General features: G+C 45.0%; 1 protein-coding gene across 10 annotated transcripts in view; it reads left to right on the top strand.

Annotated features, from left to right (window-relative positions):
• NSUN6 (NOP2/Sun RNA methyltransferase 6) overlaps positions 1-13,578 on the top strand; it is an 86,277-nt gene that overhangs the window by 62,076 nt on the left and 10,623 nt on the right. For all 10 annotated transcript variants that reach the window (XM_004014257.5, XM_060397392.1, XM_042230602.1 and 7 more), the window contains 2 exons: positions 6,455-6,603; positions 13,012-13,137. In XM_004014257.5, the coding sequence (XP_004014306.4) occupies positions 6,455-6,603; positions 13,012-13,137 (275 nt within the window). The remainder of the gene's footprint in view (positions 1-6,454; positions 6,604-13,011; positions 13,138-13,578) is intronic.

Genomic DNA, 13,578 nt, shown 5'->3' with positions numbered 1-13,578 from the left:
AAGAAAATATCAGCCCTTAGAATGACTAGAATTAATTTCAGGTCCTAGCTCTGATGAAGTGTGGCTTCTGACATTGAGGGTGCTAAGTCTCACTGGATTAAACTTTGGCTTGTGCTATATCAGTTTATTCAATAATAATGATGTCTTTAACCTTTTTTTACATGTAAATCAATCAGCTTAACCAGCTACTTGGTTGAATGGAGAAATTGTTTCTTAGTACTTTGTATTCTAGATTATGATCTTGAATTCCTGATGATTGCATCTGCCTCAGGAGTTTTCTGTGTTAATAGGGCAGAGAGCAAATAAGTTTAAAAAAAAAAAACAAAACTTTTACGGGAGGACTTCCATAGTAGCTTAGCTGGTAAAGAATCTGCCTTTAATGCAGGAGATCCCGATTCGATTCCTGGATCGGGAAGATCCCATGGAGAAGGGATAGGCACCCACTCTAGTATTCTTGGGCTTCTCTGTTGGCTCAGATGGTAAAAAATCCACCTGCAATGTGGGAGACCTGGGTTTGACTCCTGGGTCAGAAAGATCCCCTGGAGAAGGGCATGGCAACCCACTCTAGTATTTTTAACCAGAGAGTCCCCATGAACAGAGGAACCTGAAGGGCTGCAGTCCAGGGGGTTGCAAAGAGTTGGATACCACTGAGCGACTAAGCACAGCACACATAGTTCCTTTACAAAGTTGCATTAGTTTTAGGTGTACAGCAGCGTGATTCAGTTATACAGATACATATACCCAACCTTTTTAAAGATTTTTTTTTCCCATATAGGGCATTACAGAGTACTGAGTTCCCTCTGCTACACAATAGCACCTTGTTAGTTAGTGATATAAATAGTAGTATATATATGTCAATACGATTCTCCCAATTTATCCCTCCTACCTTATCCCCTAGTAACCGTGAGTTTGTTTTCGTTCGCATCTGTAACACTACTTGTGTTTTGTAACTAAGTTCATTAATATGCTTTTTTTTTTAGATCCCACATGTAAGCAATATATTTGTCTTTCTGGGTCTATCTTGTTACTTCACTCAGTATGACAATCTCTAGGCCCATTCATGTAAATGGCATAATTTTGTTCTTTTTATGGCTGAGTAATTCCATTGAATATAGGTACCACATCTTCTTTATCCACTCCTCTGTTGAACATTTAGGTTGCTTCCATGTCTTGGCTATTGTAAAGAGTGCTGTGATGAACATTGAGGTGGTGCATGTACCTTTTGGAATTATGGTTTTCTGTGGGTATATGCCGATTAGTGGGATTGCTGGGTCATATGGTGGTTCCAGTTTTAGTCTTTTAAGGAACCTCTGTACTGTTCTCAGTTTTGGCTGTACCAATTTACATTCCCACCAACAGAGAAGGGGGTGTCCCTTTTTTTCCATGCCTTCTCCAGCATTTATTGTTTGTAGATTTTTTTATGATGGGCATTCAGACTGGTTTGAGGTGATACCTCACTGCAGTTTTGATTTGTGTTTCTAATAGCAAGGAGAGATAAGAAAGCCTTCCTCAGCGATCAATGCAGAGAAATAGAGGAAAACAACAGAATGGGAAAGACTAGAGATCTCTTCAAGAAAATTAGAGATACCAAGGGAACATTTCGTGTAAAGATGGGCTTGATAAAGGACAGAAATGGTATGGACCTAATAGAAGCAGAAGATATTAAGAAGAGGTGGTGAGAATACACAGAAGAACTGTACAGAAAAGAGCTTCATGACCCAGATAATCATGATGGTGTGATCACTCATCTAGAGCCAGACATCCTGGAATGTGAAGTCAAGTGGGCCTTAGAAAGCATCACTACGAACAAAGCTAGTGGAGGTGATGGAATTCCAGTTGAGCTCTTTCAAATCCATGATGCTGTGAAAGTGCTGCACTCAATATGCCAGCAAATTTGGAAAACTCAGCAGTGGCCACAGGACTGGAAAAGGTCAGTTTTCATTCCAGTCCCAAAGAAAGGCAATCCCAAAGAATGCTCAAACTACCACACAGTTGCACTCATCTCACATGCTAGTAAAGTAATGCTCAAAGTTCTCCAAGCCAGGCTTCAGCAATTGTGAATTGTGAACTTCCAGATGTTCAAGCTGGTTTTAGAAGAGGCAGAAGAACCAGAGATCAAATTGCCAACATCCGCTGGATCATGGAAAAAGCAAGAGAGTTCCAGAAAAACATCTATTTCTGCTTTTTTGACTATGCCAAAGCCTTTGAGTGTGTGGATCACAATAAACTGTGGAATATTCTGAAAGAGATGGGAATACAGACCACCTGACCTGCCTCTTGAGAAACCTATATGCAGGTCAGGAAGCAACTGTTAGAACTGGACATGGAACAACAGACTGGTTCCAAATAGGAAAAGAAGAATGTCAAGGCTGTATATTGTCACCCTGCTTATTTAACTTCTGTGCAGAGTATATCATGAGAAACGCTGGGGTGGAAGAAGCACAAGCTGGAATTAAGATTGCCAGGAGAAATATCAATAACCTCAGATATGCAGATGATACCACCCTTATGGCAGAAAGTGAAGAGGAACTAAAAAGCCTCCTGATGAAAGTGAAAGAGAGTGAAAAAGTTGGCTTAAAGCTCAACATTCAGAAAACGAAGATCATGGCATCTGGTCCCATCACTTCATGGGAAGTAGACGGGGAAACAGTGGAAACAGTGGCTGACTTTATTTTTCTGGGCTCCAAAATCGCTGCAACTGGTGACTGCAGCCATGAAATTAAAAGACGCTTACTCCTTGGAAGTAAAGTTATGACCAACCTAGATAGCATATTGAAAAGCAGAGATATTACTTTGCCAACAAAGGTCCATCTAGTCAAGGCTATGGTTTTTCCAGTGGTCTTGTATGGATGTGAGAGTTGGACTGTGAAGAAAGCTGAGCACCGAAGAATTGATGCTTTTGAACTGTGGTGTTGGAGAAGACTCTTGAGAGTCCCTTGGTCTGCAAGAAGATCCAACCAGTCCATTCTAAAGGAGATCCGTCCTGGGTGTTCATTGGAAGGACTGATGCCGAAGCTGAAACTCCAATACTTTGGCCACCTCATGCGAAGTATTGACTCATTGGAAAAGACTCTGATGCTGGGAGGGATTGGGGGCAGGAGGAGAAGGGGATGACAGAGGATGAGATGGCTGGATGGCATCACCGACTCGATGGACATGAGTTTGATTGAACTCCGGGAGTTCGTGATGGACAGCGAGGCCTGGTGTGCTGTGATTCATGGGGTCGCAAAGAGTCGGACATGACTGAGCGACTGAACTGAAACTGAACTGAATAATGAGTGAGCCATGTTGACCATCTTTTTGGCCATTGTATGTCTTCTTTGGAGAAATGTCTTTTTAGGTCTTTTGCTCATATTTTAGTTGTGTGTGTTTTTTTTTTTTTAATATTGAGCTACATGAGCTATTTGTATATTTTGGCAATTAATCCTTTGTCAGTTGCTTCTTTTGCAAATATTGTCTCTCATTATGAGGGCTGTGGGTTTTTTTTTTGTTTGTTTGTTTTCTTTGGTATGCAAAAGCTTTTAAGTTTATTTAGGTCTCTTGTTTATTTTTGTTTTTATTTTCATTACTCTAGGAGGTGGATTAAAAAAGATCTTGCTACAATTTATGTCAAAGAGTGTTCTGCCTGTGTTTTCCTCTATGAGTTTTATAGTGCCTGGCCTTACGTTTAGGTCTTAATTCCATTTTGAGTTTATTTTTGTGTCTGATGTTAGGGAGTGTTCTAACTTCATTTACATTTAAGTGGCTAGTTACCCAGCACCACTAATTGAAGGGGCTGTCTTTTCTTCATTGTATACTCTTGCCTCTTTTGTTACAGATTAGGTGACCATAGGCGTGTGGGTTTATCTCTGGACTTTCTATCTTGTTCCATTGATTTCTATTTCAGGTTTTTGTTCCAGTGTCATACTGTTTTGATGACTGTATCTTTGTAGTATAGTCTGAAGCCAGGGCCTTCCTGCTGTTTTTCTTTCTGAAGATTGCTTTGGCTATTCAGGGTCTTTTTTGTTTTTATACAGATTGTAAAATTTTTTGTTCCAGTTCTGTGAAAAATGTCATTGGTAATTTGATAGGAATTGCATTAAATCTGGGGGTTGCTCTGGGTAGTATAGTCATTTTCACAGTATTGATTCTTCCAATCCAAGAACATGGTGTATGTTTTCATGTGTTTGTGTTATCTCTGATTTTGTTCATTAGTATCTTATAGTTTCTGAGTACAGGTCTTCTGCTTTGTAAGGTAGATGTATTCCTAGGTATTTTACTCTTTTTGATGTGCTGGTAAATGAGATTGTGTCCTTAATGTCTATTTCTGATCTTTCATTGTTAGTGTATAAGAATGCAAGCGATTTTTTGTGTGTGTGTGAGATGTACACGCTGCTGTATTTATTTATTTTTGGCTGCACCGGGTCTTCCTTGCTGCACATGGGCTCTGTGTAATTGCCGAGAGCAGGGGCTACTCTCTAGCTGCAGTGCACAGGCGACTCATTGTGGTGGCTTCTCTCGTGGAGCACAGGCTCTAGGCATGCGGGCTTCAGTAGTTGCAGCATGCAGACTCAGGCAGTTGCAGCTTGCTGGCCCTAGAGCATGGAGTCTCCAGTAGTTGTGGCGGATGGGCTTAGTTGCTCTGTAGCATGTGGAGTCTTCCCAGACCAGGGATCAAACCCATGTCCCCTGCATTAGCAGGCGGATTCTTATCCACTGTGCTGCAAAGGAAGTCCAAGAATGCAAGAGATTTCTGTGTATTACTTTGGTATCCTGCAGCTTTACTGAATTCATTGATGAGCTCTAGTAGCTTTCTGGTGGGATCTTTAGAATTTTTTTATGTATAGTATCATGTCATCTGCAAACAGTGTCAGTCATACTTCTTTTCCAATTTGGATTCTTTTATTTATTTATTTTTTTTTCCTCTCTACTTGCAATGGCTAGGACTTCCAAAACTGTGTTGAATAATAGTGGCGAGAGTGGACATCTTTGTTTTGTTCCTGATCTTAGTGGAAATGCTTTCAGTTTTTCACCGTTGAGTATGATGTTTGTTGTGGGTTTGTCATATATGACCTGTCTCATGTTGAGATATGTTCCCTCTGTGCCCACTTTCTGGAGAGTTTTTCTCATAAATGAGTGTTGAATTTTGTTGATAGCTTTTTCTGTATCTGTAGAGATGATCATATGGTTTTATTCTTTAATTTTTTAATGTTCTATATCACACTGATTGATCTGTGGATATTGACAAATCTTTATTTCCCTGGGATAAATCCCACTAGATCATGGTGTACGATCCTTTTACCGTGTTGTTGGATTTGGTTCGCTAATATTTTATTGAGGATTTTTGCATCTGTATTCATCCGTGATATTGGCCTGTAATTGTCTCTTTTCATGGTATCTTTGTCTGAAGGGGAGAAGGAAATGGCAACCCACTCCAGTGTTCTTGCCTGGAAAATCCCATGGACAGAGAAGCCTAACCAGCTACAGTCCATGAGGTTGCAAAGAGTCAGACACAACTGAGCGACTTTCACAGACATTTTGCTTTCAGGTGGCTCAGATGATAAAGAATCCACCTGCCAGTGCAGGAGACCCAGCTTCCATCCCTGGATCGAGAAGATCCCCTGGAGAAGGGAGTGGCTGCCCTCTCCAGTATTCTTGCCTGGAAAGCCCCATGGGCAGAGGAGCCTGGTGGACTACAGTCCATGAGGTCACAAAGAGTCGGACACAACTGAGTGGCTTAACACTTGTCTAATGGTGGCCTCATAGACTGAGCTTAGAAAGTGTTCCTTCCTCTGCAGTTTTTTGGAAAATTTTGAGAAGGAGCGATGTCAGCTCTTCTCTAAATATTTAATAGAATTCACCTATGAAGCCATCTGGTTCTGGTCTTTTTTGTTTGTTGGAAGATTTTAAATTATACTTTCAACTTAATTACTTGCGATTGGTCTGTTCTTATTTTCTGCCTCTTCCTGGTTCAGTCTTGGACCCATGGCTGCTAGAGCCAGACCCGTCCCTCCTGCTCCAGCTGCAGGAGCAGTTTTGGATGTTTTGTAGGTGCTGAGTTTAGGAAGCTGTCAACAGAGATGTGGCTTCGCAGTTTGAGCAGCTGTGAGGAGGGATTTCAGCTCTTCCTTCTTACTCACACAGCCCCTGAGGTTCAGCTGTGGTTTCAGCCCATCTTCTGGGCAAATGTCTTAGGGGAGCTATTCGTGCCCTCCTGGGATGCCGTGGGCAGGTCCTAGCACCTGCTGATAGGTTTCCCAGTGTGCGTGTGTGTAGGGGGGTGGTATTTGCGCCCTCATAGGACAGAAGGGTGAGCTCTGGCACCCACTGATGGGTTTCCTAGTTGCAGAAGCTCTCTGTGCCACCCCCCACCCCCAGGACGGTGTGGAAAGATCCTGGAGCCCTCTGGTGGAATTCCTAGAGTGCTGGAGCTGTCTGTGCCCTTCCACAAATATGTTTATAATTTTCTTTGCAGGAGAACCTCCATTCTTACCAGAATCATTTGACCGAATTCTTCTCGATGCTCCCTGCAGTGGAATGGGACAGAGGCCAAACATGGCATGTACTTGGACGTTGAAAGAAGTGATGTCCTACCAGCCGTTACAGCGAAAACTCTTCACTGCGGTATGTGATGCTACTTTGTTGTGGAAGAAAGGTGACCTAGTTTGATATTTTAAAGAATGAGAGCAGTTTTCATAGCAGCATTATTCACAGTAATTAAAATGTGGGAAAAACCCATGTGTCCATCAGTAGATGAATGGATAAATAAAATGTGGTTTGTATAAACAATGAAATTTTAGCCAGCCTTGGAAAGGAATGAAATTCTGATGCGTGCTACAACATGGATGAATTTTGAACATATAACATGGCTGAGTTATATAAGCCAGACACAAAAGGACCAAATGGTGTATGTGATTCATTTATACAGTGTCTAGAAAAGGCAAATTCATAGAGACAGAAAGTAGAATATAGGTTACCGGAGGCTGAAGGAGCAGGAGGATGAACCAGGAGTTCATGTTTCATGGTTCAGAGTTTCAGTTTGGAAGAGTTCAGGCGATGGATAACGGTGATGGTTGTACAGCAGTGTGAATATATTAATTAATACTTAATGCCATTGAATTTTACACTTAAAAACGGTTAAAGTGGTAAGTTTTATGTATACCACGCACAGAGAGCACCAGAGACCTCGTCTTCCTTCATGCTGATCCATTCTGTCATCGCAGGCAGTGGTAGAGTTTCTTCTCTGAGACATTGAATGAATTTGAAACATGCTGCTTTATCTTGAAAGTAGAGGGTTGTTAACATAGAGTTACTAACTGATGTAAAACATTTGGATATCCCTGGTAGTCCAGTGGTTAAGACTGTGCTTGCACTGAAGGGGGGCACAGGTTCGATCTCTGAATGGGGAATTATGATTCCTGATGTCATGTGGCATGGCAAAAATAATTAGACAAATAAATAAATAGCGTTTTAATAGACTGCCTAATCATCTTAGTGAATTAAAGGTGGGAAATCCAACAGAGGTGAACTCGTTCATGAAATTGGGATGTGACAGCATCCAGTGTAGGATGTAGAAGGACCAGGCAAACTTAGCAAGTCAGACTGGTCTCCGGGATGTTTCACAGGAGGCCCTGATAAAACACGTGAGAATTTCTCTCAGCCTTGCAAACATGATTTCATGGATTTCCCAGGATGCAGGCAGCATTGGATCGAAGATGGTCTCGCCGTTTCCTCTCAGCTCTCTAACTGTAAACATACAGGCTGTAGCAGCAGTGGATATGCTCTGATGATTCCCTCTCTGAAGCTGTCTTGGAGTGCCTTTCTCTTCAGCACTCCTGGTGCCTCCTTTCCTACCTGAAAGTGGCACTGGGAGTGGACCGTTTCAGCTTTTCCTTCTATACGGTCTTGAGAGAACGCATCCTGGAAGTTGAGACAGCAAGCAGAAGAAGAAGCTTTGCTTATAGCTACAACCCACTTTGATGTTTGGGTAAAATTTTGTTGCTCCTGTTGTTTAGTCGCTAAGTCATGTATGACTCTTTGGGACCCTATGGACTATAGCCTGTCAGACTCCTCTGACCATGGCATTTCCCAGGCAAGAATACTGGAGTGGGTAGCTGTTTCCTTCCCCAGGGGATCTTCTTGACCCAGTGATCAGATCTGTGTCTCCTGTGTTGGCAAGCAAATTCTTTACCGCTGAGCCACCAGGGAAGGCCGAGGATAAAAAATTAGGACCCTGTTTTAAGAGGCTTGGCTTTTTGTTTGTTTCAGCTCATTTAGGCATTTTAAGAGGCCATTTGGGAGGAGATGTGTTGGTCTTAGTGACAAGGAGCAGCTGACTGTGTGCAAAAGAGAGTAAAATCCAGCACATGAGCCTTTGGGTGAGGGTGGGAGTTGAGATTGTGGATACATGTCTCCGCATCAGTTACTCTGGATACTTGGGTTTCGTGACTGAGAAATGGGGAGGATGACTCCACCTGATGGGGTTGCCTCACTGGAGACAGTAACCATTATTCTGGCAGTGATAAGATTTGTTGAGAAAAGCTATGTAATAGGCTCAAACAGCAGCTGGCAAAGTTTAAATTTTGATCAGCCTACTGTGGTTAAGAGATAATAGTATATGCTTTTCTTTTTTTTTTTTTTAAGATTTTCATTAACATTTTTTAAAAATTTAGGGATTTGAAAAAAGAAGCTTTGATTATTTGGGACAGGTTCATTTTCATATTACACTTTATTTCTTGAACAAATACTTACTGGGCAGCTCCTGTATGCTACAGTGCTAGGTGCTGATGATATGATAGTTAACCCTTGCCCTTTTACATGAGGTTTGTTTTATTTTTTTCCAACTAAAGTAATTTATTTATTCTTTTGGTCCATAGATGACATAATTATAGACAAGTTTTGATATATAAGAAAACCCTCTGTCCACCTCTGTTTGCTAAATGAATCATCACAGTAATTTTCACAATTTTTAACACAATGCACAGTTTTCTTGGACTGAAGCAATCGCAAGAGCGCATTGGTACTGGTCTGTTACAGCTTACGTGGGGTTTCTATTCTAACTGGTACTGTGCTGTGCAGGTCGCTTCAGTTGAGTCCGACTCTTGGCAACGCCATGGAGTCGAGCCTGCCAGGCTTCTCTGTCCATGGGATTCTCCAGGCAAGAATACTGGCGTGGGTTGCCGTGCCCTCCTCCAGGGGATCTTCTGACCCAGGCATTGACTCTGCGTCTCTTGCGTCTCCTGCGTTGGCGGGTGGGTTCTTTACCACTAGTGTGACCTGCATTTCTAACTGGGGAGGAATACAAACAGAGAAATGAGTAAGTGATTTTGTGTATCCAAGGAGTGACCCTGTGGAGCAAACTGAAGAGAGGAGCTAGGAGTGGGGGCACCCGAAGTGGAAACAGAGAGACACGGATGCTGCGCAGGGAGCAAGCCCTGCAGAGAAGCAGCAGGCTGTCCGGGCTGCTGCAGAGGTCCTGAGTCAGGGGTGCCGCACCTGCCGGACCGCAGAGGCTGGTGGGGCTCAGGCAGGACAAGCCAGGCACACAGAGGGGAAGGCTGCAAGGGGCTGCTGTACATACGTTGGGAGGGCCACTCTGAGGCCGTGAGCTTTGACTCCAAGTGATGACAAGGAATATCGGAAGGGTTTTTTGTTCTGTTGGCTGTCCCCTGAGGCATGCATTGTTTCAGTTCCTGACCAGGGATTGAACCCGGACCCCAGCTGTGAAAGTGCAGAGTCCTTGGCCGCTAGGGAACTCCCCAGGGAAGGGTTTTGAGCTGAGAAGAGGCGGTTTTAAAAGCACCACTTGGGTTGCTGTGTTGAGAATAGATGGGAGGAGGGCAGGAAATGAAGCAGGTGGGAAACAGTTGGAATAATCCAGGTGAAAAAAAAATCATGAAACTAGGAGCAGAATGGCAGCAGTGGGAGTTGTGAGACTCCTGGGTCTGTTCTGAAGGTAGAGGCACAAGGATTTACTTGACAGACAGGAACGTGATGGAAAGAGGTGTAAAAGATGATCCAGAGTTGGGGCCTGTACCCCAGGAAGGATGCGGGATCCTTCTCTGGGAGGCTTTAGAGGAAGGTAGGCATTCAGTGTGGGATGGGAAAAATATGGAGAAAGCAGTTGAATATATGGGAACAGAAATCAAAAAGGAGTCTCACCTAAAAATGGTGAATTTTCAGCATAAAAATGGTATCTAAACCCATGAAACTGAATGATGATATTTGGGAATAGTCTTGGTCCAGATGGGCTGAAACAGCTCTGACTAATGAAATGCCTCTGGTCTGGAACATTGTTTTTTTCCAATAATCATATTTTTCTTTGTATACTTTTTATTTTGTATTGGGGTATAGCCAGTTAACAATGTTGTGATAGTGTCAGGTGTGCAGCAAAGGGACTCAGCTACACATACACATGTATCCATTCTCCCCTAGACTCCCGTCCTGTCCTGGCTGCCATATAACATTGAGCAGAGTTCCCTGAGCTGTACAGTAGGTCCTTGTTGATTACTCATATATATAGTTGTTTAGTTGCTCAGTCATGTCCGACTCTTTAATGACCCCACGGACTGCCAGGCTCCCCTGTCCATGGGATTTCTCAGGTGAGAATACTGGGGCCGGTTGCCATTTCCTTCTCCAGGGGATCTTCCTGACCCAGGGATCTAATCTGTGCCTTCTGCCTGGGCAGGTGGATTCTTTACCACTGTGCTACCTGGGACGCCCATCTTATGTATAGTAGTGTGTGTATATTAATCCCAGTCAGTCAGTCAGTTCAGTTGCTCAGTTGTGTCTTATGCTTTGCGACCCCATGGACTGCAGCACACCAGGCTTCCCTTTCCTTCACTAACTCCTGGAGCTTGCTCAAACTCAGGTCCATCAAGTCGGTGATGCCATCCAACTGTCTCATCTTCTGTCGTCCCCTTCTCCTCCTACCTTCAGTCTTTCCCAGCATCAGGGTCTTTTCCAAGGTGTTAACCCCAGACTCCTAATTTATCCCTCCCTCCTGCCTTCCCTCTCTGGTGGCTGTCTGTTTCTGAAACCTGAGGTGTGTATACGTGCCACAGCTTATCCATTGCTCTGCGGATGCTGCCTCTGTGCCTTGTCTATTGCAAATAGCGCTGCTATGAACACGGGAGCGCACGTGCCCTTTTTTATTTTATGTTGGAGCACAGTTGATTTACAGTGTTGTGTTTCAGGTGTACAGAAAAGTGAATCAGTTATACATGTACCTGCTGTTCTTCATATTCTTTTCCCATGTAAGTTATTGCGGAATATTGCTAGGGTTCCTGTGCTATATGGTAGTTCCTGGCTGATTATGTGTCTAAGTCTATGTTAACTCCACCTCCTAGTATATCCCTCCCTGCTGCCTTTCCCCTTTGGTAGTCAGAGATTTGCTTTTGTAGTCTGTGAGTCTGTTTCTGTTTCTACGTAAATTCCTTTGTATCATTTTTTTGGATTCTACACATAACTGATGTCGTACGATATTTGTCTTTCTCTGTCGGGCTTATTTCACTTAGTATTGTGGGTGAGCTCAGAATAGCTTCAGGCGTCCTGTCTGCTGATGGGTGGTGAGTCTGTGTGTTCCTGTCTTGCTGGTTGTTTGGCCAGAGATGTTCCAACACTGTAGACTGTTGGGCCGGGCCAGGTCTTAGTGCTAAAAGACCTGCTGGAGAGCTTATGCCAATTGGTATTCCCTGGGGTCTCTGCCACCAGTGACCTTGATCCCACAGGGAGCCACAGCCAACCCCCGCCTCCCCAGGAGACCCTCCACAACCCACAGGTAGGTCCGGCCGAGGCTCCTGTGGAGGCACTGCTTTGTGCTGGGTCCCAGTGCACCTGGAATCTGCGTGTGCCCTCCCGGACTGAAGTCTCTGTTTTCCCCTGTCCCGTGGAGGTCCTGCTTTCAAGCCCTGCTGGTCTTCAAAGCAGATGTCCTGGGGGCTGCTCCTCTTGATGCCAGACCCTCAGGCTGGGGAGCCTGACGTGATGCTCAAAACTTTCACTCTGTGGGAAAACCTGTGCGATATAATTATTTTCTAGTTAGTGGGTCTCCCACCGGTGGGTATGGGATTTATGTTGCAAAAGCGCCCCGCCTGCCGTGTCGCTGTGGCCTCCTCCTTGCCTTTGGAGGCAGACTCTCTTTACTGGTAGGTTCCAGCCCTTGCCTGTTGGCAGTGGTTGGGCAGTTTGTTGTGGTTTTGGTGTTTTTGTGAGAAGAGAGGTCAGGCCCTTCTACGCCTCTGTGTTGTCTGGAATCGAGGGGGTGGATCCTTGCTGGCCCTTGTTCCCTCGTTGCGGATGTGCAGGCGTGGTGGCCGTTGCTTGTTCCCGGGATAGCAGGGGAGTGACAGTGCCCGCTTGCCTGTCTTTCAGCGGTGGCAGTGGCCTGGGCCTGCCTGTGACGCCCTCAGTGGTGTTGGTGGCACGCGCCCACCCCCAGAGCGTGTGACCACCGTCCTGGGAACAGGCGTGGGGAAGGCAGCTCTTATGGTTTCTCTGCCCTCTCCTTGGGTGCCGCCCCCCCGCCCGATGATGGGGCCTTGCCTCTCTGTCAGGCCCTGGCTGCTGCTGCGTGCAGCCTCACTTGCCACCTCTTCAAGCTGTCCCCATGCAGCCAACCCCGGGCCTCTCCCTGGGACTGTCTCCAAAGCCCGAGCTTCCATACCCAGTCTCCACCTGTACTGGCAGACGGACATCTCAGACTGAGGAGCACGGGGTGCAGGTGACGGCCTTCTGAGCGGGCCTCTCCTCGGTGCTGCAGACTGGATGGGCCCTTCCACCGCCAGTGAGGGGACTTGCCAGGGTGCGGGAGTCTCTCCTCCTCCATTCACAGCTCTCTCCCTAGGGTGCAGGGCCCGTCCTGATTCCATTCTCTGGCCTTTTTCTTCTGCCCGGTTATGTGGAGGTTGTCTGGTCCCTTCAGAAGGCAGGGGTCTTCTGCCAGCGTTCAGTAGCTGTCCTCTGCAGATTATTCCACTTCCGGATGTGATTTTGCATACGCATTTATATGCATTTCAAATGTGTTGTCTTCAGGCGGTAGAGCTGCTCAAGCCAGGGGGTGTGCTGGTGTACAGCACGTGCACTGTCACCCTGGCAGAAAACGAGGAACAGGTTGCCTGGGCCCTCGAGACGTTTCCCGGCCTTCAGCTTCAGCGCCAGGTGAGCACCGTGGCAGCTCTCTCGGGGTGATCCAGTAGGTCACGGAAACGTAAGTGTAGTGATCAACCCAGAGAGTTACATGAAGGGATACGTCATGTAAAACTCCTGAAACAAATCTTGTGGAGCTCAGGGCGGTTTCTCCGATGAAAGCCGTTCCAGATAGTCCTGGAACATCTGGAATTTTCACATCCTGATCCAGGATTTCCAGGCCTTCACTCTTACTGACCAGAGATATGTTAATATGTATTTTGTTATCCAAATGTTATTGACTGGAGACGTATCAGTACTCACTTACATAACGAATTGCCAGCCACAGGTGTTAATTTCTGCAAAAATTCCCCAGTCAGTAATGTGTTTAAATGACCGTAGAACTCAGGTGGATTTTTGATACGTGTTTGACTTGTGGCTCTTGTTCATGTTATTTGGAATTTTGTTTCTAAA

The sequence above is a fragment of the Ovis aries genome, chromosome 13, assembly GCF_016772045.2.
Source record: "Ovis aries strain OAR_USU_Benz2616 breed Rambouillet chromosome 13, ARS-UI_Ramb_v3.0, whole genome shotgun sequence".
NCBI classification, from domain to species: domain Eukaryota; kingdom Metazoa; phylum Chordata; class Mammalia; order Artiodactyla; family Bovidae; genus Ovis; species Ovis aries.
Note: the sequence above shows the minus strand (reverse complement) of the source record. Positions and strands in the feature narration are given on the sequence as shown.